The sequence below is a fragment of the Trachemys scripta genome, chromosome 5, assembly GCF_013100865.1.
Source record: "Trachemys scripta elegans isolate TJP31775 chromosome 5, CAS_Tse_1.0, whole genome shotgun sequence".
NCBI lineage: Eukaryota > Metazoa > Chordata > Testudines > Emydidae > Trachemys > Trachemys scripta.
In genome coordinates, this window is record NC_048302.1 from 39045721 (window position 1) to 39057823 (window position 12103).

Genomic DNA, 12103 nt, shown 5'->3' on the forward strand with positions numbered 1-12103 from the left:
CAGCTAGGCACAGAGAAGGAGCCAAAACTGTTTGTACGTAAATAAGATTTCCCCTCCTCCCCCCGCCGCCTTTCCAGGTCTCTCTCTAATGAAACATTTTAAGCACTTTGGCCCTGGGTCAGATCCTCAGCTATTGTAAATCCAATTAGCTCCAATGATTTAGCTGCCAATTTACATCAGTTAAGAAGCAGCCCCTCTACAGATTTCCCATTTTTAATGCTCTTTTTTCTTCCCCATCATGGGCTCCTTCTGCAAAAATGCACCTCATAATCCAACTGGGGGGCAAAATGATCATGCACTGATGGAGACAAGTCATTTGTATTCTCTCTGTGTATAAGCAATTCAGAAAAGAACAGTGTGGTCTATTAATAGAGCTAATGGGGGGCGGGAAATCAACATTTTGTCTTTGGTAGAAAACAAAAATAAATGGGAATTTCTTTTTCCTATAAGGCAGTTAGAGGCAGACACTGATGGAAATTATGATTATTTACTTAAAAGAAGAAACCACTCAGGCAGCCGAGTTTGCTAGCCAACTAATTATGGTGTTTTCAAAAGAAATGTCTGTGGCATAATACCGCAGTATGTGAAAGGAGGGAGGAGGAGACTACCACTTGTAACAAAATTCTTAATAAAAGAAAAGTAACAGTATTTATTTAAAATAAAAGAACAAGAGCTCCTTATACCGTATAGCCTCTCATGTGGTAAAATCCACCCAGGTATTAGAGCTAGTGGAGCAATCTTCAGCTTCCCCTACCATGTATACCAAAAAGGGGATCTCCAGGCTGATCGTTCATAAACCAACCTAGAAGATAGCATAAGGGATGGCACAGGGGCATTTGATCTGTGGTTGTGCAGATGCAGTACCTTTGGCACACAGTGCACACCTGCAGATTAATTCTAAGGGAAGCATGTCTTAAAGTGGGCACAGTTTTCATGATCTTCTGGAGGACCCTTGTTTTGATGATCACAACGATCCTCACAGGACTTCAAAGACCACTTTGAACCTTACCTCCAGTAACGGATTGCCAGAAAACCCATATGCACATTACTTGCTATTTTATGTTCAAACTCTCAATTTTTCCTTTACGTGGGAGGTGGGGGTGGACATAGAACCCGCTAATGTTTTTATGTTATTTTTCAAATTATACCTGTAGCCTAGTTTGTATTTAAGAATGGGTCAGCTGGTGGCACTTTTAGAGCCCAATAGAAACAATCAAACCTACCTTTTTTTCATAGTGCTGTTTCATACTTCTAAATTGTTGATCCCATTGCTTGTTCACCTCCAGCAGCTGCAAGTATCAATCAGTAATTCTCAGTGAGCATCACTTGCCTGAAGTGCATTATTACATAGTTTAAACTGAAGCTAACAAAGGTGTTCAGCCAATTTACATTCAAGAAGAGAAAGACCAAAGGCTGCCAACCTTTGTGGCATGTCTTTCATTTCTTTGATATTTGCATTCCAGAATACAGTCAAGGTGGAGATTTAGGCCTGGTCTACACTGGAGGGTGTGTGTGTGTGGGGGGGGTCGATCTAATAAGTGAATAACGTAGCTGAAGTCAATGTACTTAGATCTATTTACCGTGGTGTCTTCACTGCAGTAAGTCGACGGCTGATGCTCTCCCGTCGACTCCGCCTGCACCTCTCGCCCTGGTGGAGTACCGGAGTCGACGGGAGAGCGCTCGGCGGTCTATTTATCACATCTAGACCTGATAAATCAACTGCCCGCTAGATTGATCTCTGCCCGTCGATCCAGTGGGTAATGTAGACAAGCCCATAAACTGAGGCTTTCCTCATCCGTGACATTTACATCACTCTGATATGCAGTAAATTGCAGGTGACTCATGTTTAACACAGTAGCAATGCAAATAAACTACCACTCCCAATTTCTTTTTGAAGTTACATACACTTTTTTCCTTGTTTAAAGTTCATTATATCTTGCCAGGTATATGTGATAGGTGTAGTTTTAGATGTTGCAAACCCCACTTGCCTTACTCATATGAAAGTGCCATTGAGTTCAGCAAGACTACTTCCATATATAAAGTGAACAGGGATTGGCTTTTATCATAATAGAGTCCTACCAAATTCATGGTCCGTTTTGGTCAATTTTACGGTCCTAGGATTTTAAAAATTGTAACTTTCATGATTTCAGATATTAAATCTGAAATTTCACAATGTTGTAATTGTAGGGGTCCTGACCCAAAAGGATCTTAGGAGGGTGTTGCAAGATTATTGTAGGGAGGTTGCAGTATTGCCACCCTTATTTCTGCGCTGCTGGTGGTGGCAGTGCTGCCTTCAGAGCTGGGCAGCTGGAGAGCGCTAGTGCCAATAGCAAGGCAGAAGTAAGGATGGCATGGTATGGGTTTGCCACCCTTACTTCTGCACTGCTACCTTCAGAGCTGGGCCCTCAGCAGCAGCTGCCACCCTCCAGCTGCCCAGCTCTGAAGGCAGCAGTGCAGAAGTAAGGGTGGCAATACTGCAACCACCCCTAAAATAACCTTGCAACCCTCTTTTGGATTGGGACCCCCGGTTTGAGAAACACTGGTCTCCTCTGAGAAGTCTGAATAGTATAGGGTAAAAGTACACAAAAGACCATATTTCAAGGGGGAAAACAGATTTCACGGTCCGTGATGTTTTTTTTCCACAGCCGTGAATTTGGTAGGGCCCTAATCATACACGTAACTGTCACATAAAAAGTTAGCAGTGAACCAATACAAATGGTTTACACTCCTCAAATATGCCCCCTGGAAGCATCCTGAGATCCAGCACATGGATCACTGTTTAGGATGGTCACAAAAAGAAACATTCCCAGTTTGCTAGGAGTCAGACACCCAATAAGCAATTTGTTGCTGCTCAACATTATCCCTTGGCATTACTATGAGCATTAATAAAGTTTGCACTAATGTCTTATAAATCCCTACTCGGGGTTCAAGAAATCATTAACCTTCAGCTTGGCTACGCCACCTTATATCAGCACATTATTAGTGTGTTTTCAGCCCCAATTCTGCAAACATGTATGTTCTTGCTTAACTTTATGTATGTGAAACATGCATATACTTAACTTTATGCAAGTGACTAAAGCCATTGGCATAAGTGTTTGAAGGATTGGGACCTTATTTCATGACAAACTGTGAGGCAAGAATATTTTGGTTCCAGAATGTAGGACTAGCATTCCACAAGAAAATCATGGCCCTGATTCTGCCACTGACTGAAGAGGAACTGCTAGAGAAGTAAATATTAATCAGTGTGAGCAACAGTAACAATTTGAGCCCTATGATTTCCTGCTCTGGAAAACCAAAAATTATAATTTCACAATAGTATAATCAGTTACCTCTTGTCTCTGTCTTTCCAGTATTCTGATCTGTTGCTCAAGGGTATCTGTTGGTATCTTCTTCTTTTTTGTCAGTAATGTACACTTTCAGAGGAGAGAAAAAAACAATATTTAAAATAAATCCTTCTAAATAATACCCCCAAATTCAGTATTATCCTATAGAGCACTTATCTACCTTACATGTCAATTATATTAATGTTTATAAAGCAATTTGAAGAGGGAAATTTCTATTTAAGTGCTAGATTTACACTACTGTCCTTTAAATCTCCCTGGCAAGGCAAAAAGGCCTTAAATTGAACAAAAATGTAATTTACACTCACTTGCTTACTCTGTGGTGGAAATGAGAATTGTGGCCAACTGAAGTCAATGGAGCTATGCCAATATAAACCAACTGAGATTTTAGCCCATTGTGTATCAGATTGTGTTACGGGGCAATTCTTTAAAAAAGCAGTTTGCAAAAGCCAGCAAAGGTCTAATGATTTTCTTCAGCTTTTTACATTCATATTTTGCTTTTTATTTTAAAGATACTGTGTATTAAAGTATTGTTTGCCTGCCTCACAACTAATAAAGGTGCTGTGCTTCATACACTTACCACTAGGCATGCTAGCAGGCATGAATAGTCCCATTCATTCATGGGCATTAGTACAGTAAGCATTATTCCCAGCAGTAAGTGTTTGCAGGAGTGGGCCCATAATTAGATCCATAATGGGTTCAAAATATACTTCATAGGTCATTTGTAGCCAGTATGGTTTCAGGCAAATCCTCATTTTTATATTATTAGCCCAATAGATCATAATTTCCAAGAAGCTATCACAGGTTCTCATAACAAACCATGATGCACACTAGCTGCATGTAGAAACAGAATTGTAATTGGAATAAATATACATAACACAGAAAAGCACATTGGCCATGTCAAATGCTTGGTCATTGAAAGTGTTGTTTTTAATTCCTCCCCCACCAAATATCCATTCAGTAGTCTGGTTTTCAGACCAAAACTGCACTGTCAATTAGAGGTCTGCTAGGACAGAATTTTAAAGCCTGATCTGTATCCGACTAGACCACAGCCAACCTGAACTCAAGTCCAAGCATGTCAAGTTGTTTTCATTCCTTACCCAATCCCGACACTTGTAGTCAGACCCTATCAGGTTCCAGTCGGATTGCAAGGGTCTAGCTGCTGGCCCAGATTCCATTTTCTTTACCTTGTTTCCTCTGCGGAGCTGCCAGGACTAATTACCCCCCAATCCTGCTCACCCTTCTGTGACCCAACCCCTTGCTGCTCCTCCCCAACCTGTGTCAGTGCCACTGCCTCATCCTTGGAGCTTGGCCTAGGGGGAGCTTCCCACTCCCCATGCCCGTGATCTATCTCTGGCTGCCTCCTGCCCATGGAGTTGACCGACTGATGGTGGAGTTTCCCACTCCAGCCAGCTGCTGTGAGCCTACTGCATGCGCTGCTGAGCTGGCACAGCTTGTCAGCCCAGGCAAGTGAAGCACAACCTAATACAGAATTCTCAAAATCTACCAAATACATTTTGCATATTCTTTTTATTCAGTTGATAAATATATACAGCTTTAACGACAAATTGTGATTAGTTTTAAATGTCACAGCTCACACTTTCCAGTAGAGAAATACAATGCTAGTAAATTCAAAGAATGCTTCAGTGCCTGTGGCTCAAATCTTGGTATAGCTAACAGTGCCTCAAGAAGCTGCCTTGTTACCATGGCAATTGGCCACGCCACGGATCAGCTTCTTAAAGAAAAAAATTAAAGATTAAAAAGTTTCTAAAAGATCTATAGCATTCCAGTATCACCTTCGTACATTAAAACAGAATACATTCATTCTGACAAGACTATTTTACCACACAAGCCTATAATGATCCATCCACAAAGTGATAGCTCTAAATGTCTAATTAGTTTGCACATTTCCATTAATTAAACAACATGCCACTGATACTGCTCCCCATCAGAAATGCTCACTTACCTGTAACTGGTCTGCTGAAGTTTCCGAGCCATTCATGCCTGTCTGTGGCAGTTGAAAGAGGCTTTGGATGTCTGTTTTACTGCAGGTCTTTAAAAGAAGGCAAGCAAATAAAATATGTACTTTAACCAGGTGGGGTTGTCCGAAGGGGGGGCGAAGAAAAAAAGTTCTATTAAAACATGTGTCTCAAAAACTTCACAGATAATGTTCCCAACTAGTTGTGCGCGTGTGGAAGCAACACGGAGTAAGATATAGGTGATGGAACTCTGATTTAAACCTTTTTTGCCTTCTATACAGGGGCTTCCCAGAATGTCTCAAGCATGCTGTCTGTGACTAATGTATGAGACAGGATAGGGCTTTGTTTAGTGTGGTATGTAAATTGCAATCCCTTCCTTTACTGGTTGATTCTCCCCTGGGTGAGGAACTGGCAAAGATAAGGGAAGGAAAAATAAACTTTCAATAAATAGCTCTAGGGACATGGCTTTCTTTTCCCCAGTACCAGAGATATCTGTTTACAATTGGAATCAAGCCCTTTGGCTTGCCTGAATATAAACATTTTCTGACGTGACATTAAGACACCCTGTATTTCCTTATAAGAGAGAAATTGGTGAGTCACTTAATGGAGAATACCAATAATGCCTGTAAAAACTATGGGGAAGAAAACAGCCAGCAAAAAGAACAATAAGTACAGTGAAATATACATGCAGCATTTCATGCTTTTACAGCCTGAGGGTGAATTTTTTCCCCTTGAAATAGTTCTATAATTGTGCAAAGACAGAGCTACAACACGCTGTTTTTCTTATTATCTTTAAGGACCTAATCCTTCCAGTTCTTGTCATTTATCAGATTGTCTCAATATGGATTTAGATGCCCAATTTGAGGTACACAAGTTTAATCATTTTAGTCTTAACTTCTATGTCTTAGTTTCCCATCCGCAAATGGGGATAACTATACATAACTAACCTCACAAACGAGACACATAATTAAATGTTTCTATGGCATTTTGATTTTTTTAGATGGAAAGCACTAGACAAATACAAAGTACTATTTTTTTTTCTTCTAAAAATTCTGAATAATGATGGTGTTGGAGGTAAAATTTAAAAGAAAAAAACCCTTTTTCCTTTTTGTGGGAAGATAATAGGTTTTTCTCAGGGAAAGGAACAAACGTAATCATATGAAAATTGATTTAAGATAACATGGTTCCTTGTAAAAACCTTCAACTAAAGAAAGAATTACTCTAACTATAGACGTTTGGTGAAACACTGGACTTTTTACAGCCAAGCGCCAGACATCTGCTTGGTAATTTATGATGAAACAATTTCTGTATTGTAGAATGTCAAGCTCCATTTGAGTGAAATGGAACTTCCCACAAAAAATAACTGCACTTCAGTTACAATCCAGTCATCAGGATTAAACTTTATATTGCCTGGAATATGTCTCAAGGGCTTTTTTTTCCCCCTCTAGTTTTTCTTGGCACATGTTGAACCATGTACAAGATTCTGCATGCTAACCAAAGTTTCTTGATTAAAATCTTCACTAATAAAATGACTTTCTGAGAAACAGCAAAACAATTTTTCCTGAAATCTTGGTTTGTTTCCTTGTCTTGTCCAGTTGAGGGTCAGTTTTCCAACTTTGTTAAAGTGGTCAGGGATCCAATAGGGTACAACCAAGGCATTAGGAAAAAGGTTTTATTTTGATAAGGACATTTTGGATTGTATACAAAATTTATTCTGACCACCAAATAAAATAAATAAATATTTAAAGGTTTATAGAAATGACAAGAATGACAAAAAGGACTTTGTAAAGGGAGGAGAACTGAAAGTATAGTTTTTTGCCTAAAATTCAAGTCAGTGAGTAATTCTCTTAAAGCTACAGAGCATACACTGTACTGATCACAATTTTGGAATAATTTTGTCTCAGGATTATGTTGTTGTTTATATCATGGAGCTTTAGACATCTGGTTATGACCAATGAGCAGAATATTTCAAGGGGCCTGAGAGCACTTTGAAGCAGAAGGTACTTGAAATATTGACTCCATCAAAGACTAACATTAGGATGACCTCCTTCATTCTGAGCCATTTTTACTTAATCTTCTGGGCAAATATCAGTTTTTAGGATTACAATTACAACTTTTTGGTGATGCTGTAGTGAAGAACTAATTTAGCCTCCTGACTCTGTGTTGTACCTTGATACCTCACCTATGTTCAAGTGTGAAAATCAGATTGTTCCTAAACTAGCATCCCAAGATATTAGTACATTATTTGTTCCACCAGCCACAGCACTGCGCCCCCTTTAGGTCAATTTCTAATTTTAACTACAACAGAACCTTAGTAGAGATTACAGTAGTTAAGGCAGAAAATTACTAGGTTATGGATTTGGCCTTCAGGCTACAAAGGAAGGGGTGGATTTTTGAGATGTTGTGGAGGAAGAAGAAATAGGATTCAGCCACAGACTAAATGAGGAGAAGAGAGAGGAAGCAAAGATGATTCCCAGCTTGCTCAAATCCTGATCAGTTTACTCACATAAATAGTCCCATTGAAATCAACAGTATTACTTCTGTGAATAAAGCTAGCAGGATTTGGCCTTGTATTGTCAGTAATACCAGGGAAATTGGAAAACCACACAAAATTGGCAATATGTGCCACTGTTTTTGACATTTCTGCAGATATATCACTGGAAGTTACAGGATTGCAGTATGCATAAATGCAGTTGGTTTTCCACGAAAATATTTCACACCAGTTTGAAGTTGGGTTTAAACTGCAGCAAGGGAGGTCTAGGTTGGACATTAGGAAAAAGTTCCTAACTGTCAGGGTGGTTAAACACTGGAATAAATTGCCTAGGGAGGTTGTGGAATCTCCATCTCTGGAGATATTTAAGAGTAGGTTAGATAAATGTCTATCAGGGATGGTCTAGACAGTATTTGGTCCTGCCATGCGGGCAGGGGACTGGACTCGATGACCTCTCAAGGTCCCTTCCAGTCCTAGAATCTATGAATCTATGAATAATCAAACATTTTGGCTTTTTTTTTTTCCACCGTTTTGTGAGTCTTTCAGTCTAGTTGGCTTAAGTTTCAAAACAAGTAGTCATTTAACTGGAATTTTTCTTCCACTTAGCTCTAGTCTCCCTACACACAAATAACTGGGAAAGTCCCTTAATAAGATCATCTTATCGTCTCTCAGTGTGCCTTCTCCTGTTATAGACTATAAGCTCATGGAAATAAGGGCTGTCTTTCTTTGTTATATAATGCTAAGCACACTGGTAGTGCATGTTAATAGTGAGAATGCAATTGGAAAATCCCCAACTCCAGTTCCATGCTTGTGTTTTAGCTCACTGTGATAATGCTATTAGCACTGAAATGAACTCAGCTAGGAAATGAAATTAACATGCTGGAATTCATTCAATTGTTACCATAATTTCGCTCAAACCAGTTTCCAGGAAAGTTGGGTTAACTTTAGGATGCTGACTAAGCCCCTAGTGTTTAATATATTTGTGTCAATCTCATTTTGGAGGATTTTAATTAGGGCTTTGGGGAGACTTCTAGGGTACACTGTACTGTAGGTGTGTTATCTCATAGCTGGAAGAAGCTGCTGCAGTGAGTTTCAACTGACCCTACCTCTTCTCCCCATGCTCAGAACAGCACTCTGCAGATATGCCCCACCCCCTCTTCTGCTAAAACTGGTCAAAATCTTTCAGATTTCAACTTTTAATGAAATATTTTTGTGCAATATTAAGTATTTCAAATTTGTGAAGAATGCTTGTGAAGTTCTTTTCTTAAAAAAAAAAAAAAACAAAAAAAAATTATTTTAATTTAAACCAGTTTTATATTCTGTCAGTTCTTCAGGCTCAGAACCAGCAGAGCAGGTGGCACACAGTGTGTCAAGCAGACAGGCCAGGGCAAGCAGGAACTGGCATAAAGTGCAGAGTGGCATCATGTAAAGTTAGCCACCAACTGTCTCAGTCAAAGGATAGAGATTTCCAAGGTGGCTCTGAGGTAAGTCTGCAGTGCAGGGAGGGAAGAGTTTTTGTGGGAGGAAGGAACAGATAAATAGATATGAGCTGCATGAAATTCCATCATCAGGTAATGACAAGCATGACAGTTCTTTGAGGTAATGTTAATCTCTGACCTAAAATAAAGCAGGCCTCATGGGATAGGGATAGGAGGTCTAGCCACATTTGGCAGATCACAGAGGTAGGAAAGTGTGACCGAATGAATCTCTGCTTTCACACTCTACACACCATTGTAACAATTTTTGTACAAAATATGCCTTGTGAGGTATCATTTAAAAACTAATAACTCACTGGTGAGTCTGGAACTTCTTTCACCACCAGACTCCTTGACTCCAACCTCACAGCAGGAATTTACTTTAGGAGTAAACCGCAGGAAAATGAATTTCAAAGGGTGACTGAACTATAAAAGTGAAGAGCAAAAAGACCCCAAGTTATGTCTCCCTATCCATTTCTTGCTCTTTCACCTACGAAGACAAAAGAGACAAGCCTATTTGACTTTAGGAGAGATTCTGACCTGAAATTTGCTCAGACCTGTTGCTGGGAGCAACCAAGAATTTTATCTTGAACCAAGTCTAGCTTGTTAAGTTTTAGTCCTAGGAAGCATTTTATCTTTATTTCTCTTGTAACCATTTCTGACTTTAATGCCCTATACTTGTACTCACTTAAAACCTCTTTGTAGTTAAACAAACTTGTTTTATTCTGTAATCAAAACTAATCCAGTGTTGTCAACTGTGTGGGTAATCATAGAATCATAGAATATCAGAGTTGGAAGGGACCTCAAGAGGTCATCTAGTCCAACCCCCTGCTCAAAGCAGGACCAATTCCCAGCTAAATCATCCCAGCCAGGGCTTTGTCAAGCCGGGCCTTAAAAACCTCCAAGGAAGGAGACTCCACCACCTCCCTAGGTAATGCATTCCAGTGTTTCACCACCCTCCTAGTGAAATAGTTTTTCCTGATATCCAACCTGGACCTCCCCCACTGCAACTTGAGACCATTGCTCCTTGTTCTGTCATCTGCCACCACTGAGAACAGCCGAGCTCCATCCTCTTTGGAACCCCCCTTCAGGTAGTTGAAGGCTGCTATCAAATCCCCCCTCATTCTTCTCTTCTGGAGACTAAACAATCCCAGTTCTCTCAGCCTCTCCTCATAAGTCATGTGCTCCAGACCCCTAATCATTTTTGTTGCCCTCCGCTGGACTCTTTCCAATTTTTCCACATCCTTCTTGTAGTGTGGGGCCCAAAACTGGACACAGTATTCCAGATGAGGCCTCACCAATGTCGAATAAAGGGGAACGATCACGTTCCTCGATCTGCTGGCAATGCCCCTACTTATACAGCCCAAAATGCCGTTAGCCTTCTTGGCAACAAGAGCACACTGTTGACTCATATCCAGCTTCTCATCCACTGTGACCCCTAGGTCCTTTTCTGCAGAACTGCTACCTAGCCATTCGGTCCCTAGTCTGTAGCAGTGCATGGGATTCTTCCGTCCTAAGTGCAGGACTCTGCACTTGTCCTTGTTGAACCTCATCAGGTTTTTTTCTGCCCAATCCTCTAATTTGTCTAGGTCCCTCTGTATCCGATCCCTACCCTCTAGTGTATCTACCACGCCTCCTAGTTTAGTGTCATCTGCAAACTTGCTGAGAGTGCAGTCCACACCATCCTCCAGATCATTAATAAAGATATTAAACAAAACCGGCCCCAGGACCAACCCTTGGGGCACTCCGCTTGAAACCGGCTGCCAACTAGACATGGAGCCATTGATCACTACCCATTGAGCCCGACGATCTAGCTAGCTTTCTATCCACCTTACAGTCCATTCATCCAGCCCATACTTCTTTAACTTGGCGGCAAGAATACTGTGGGAGACCGTATCAAAAGCTTTGCTAAAGTCAAGGAATAACACATCCACTGCTTTCCCCTCATCCACAGAGCCAGTTATCTCATCATAGAAGGCAATTAGGTTAGTCAGGCACGACTTCCCCTTCGTGAATCCATGCTGACTGTTCCTGATCACTTTCCTCTCCTCTAAATGTTTCATAATTGATTCCTTGAGGACCTGCTCCATGATTTTTCCAGGGACTGAGGTGAGGCTGACTGGCCTGTAGTTCCCCAGATCCTCCTTCTTCCCTTTTTTAAAGATGGGCACTACATTAGCCTTTTTTCAGTCATCTGGGACCTCCCCTGATCGCCATGAGTTTTCAAAAATAATGGCTAATGGCTCTGCAATCTCACCCGCCAACTCCTTTAGCACCCTCGGATGCAGCGCATCCGGCCCCATGGACTTGTGCACATCCAGTTTTTCTAAATAGTCCCGAACCACTTCTTTCTCCACAGAGGGTTGGTCACCTTCTCCCCATGCTGTACTGTCCAGTGCAGCAATCTGGGAGCTGACCTTGTGCGTGAAGACAGAGGCAAAAAAATCATTGAGTACATTAGCTTTTTCCACATCCTCGGTCACTAGGTTGCCTCCCTCATTCAGTAAGGGGCCCCACTTTCCTTGATTTTCTTCTTGTTGCTAACATACCTGAAGAAACCCTTCTTGTTACTCTTAACATCTCTTGCTAATTGCAACTCCAAGTGTGATTTGGCCTTCCTGATTTCACTCCTGCACGCCTGAGCAATATTTTTATACTCCTCCCTGGTCATTTGTCCAATCTTCCACTTCTTGTAAGCTTCTTTTTTGCGTTTAAGATCAACAAGGATTTCACTGTTTAGCCAAGCTAGTCGCCTGCCATATTTACTATTCTTTCTACACATCGGGATGGTTTGTTCCTGCAACCTCAATAAGGATT

General features: G+C 40.8%; 1 protein-coding gene across 1 annotated transcript in view; it reads right to left on the reverse strand.

Moving 5' to 3' along the window:
* Positions 1-12103, reverse strand: part of TNIP3 (TNFAIP3 interacting protein 3) — a 74651-nt gene that overhangs the window by 30937 nt on the left and 31611 nt on the right. Inside the window, exons 4-6 of the mRNA XM_034771462.1 lie at positions 5308-5394; positions 3330-3413; positions 1224-1289 (exon numbers count right to left, since the gene is read on the reverse strand). Of these exons, the coding sequence (XP_034627353.1) occupies positions 1224-1289; positions 3330-3413; positions 5308-5394 (237 nt within the window). The remainder of the gene's footprint in view (positions 1-1223; positions 1290-3329; positions 3414-5307; positions 5395-12103) is intronic.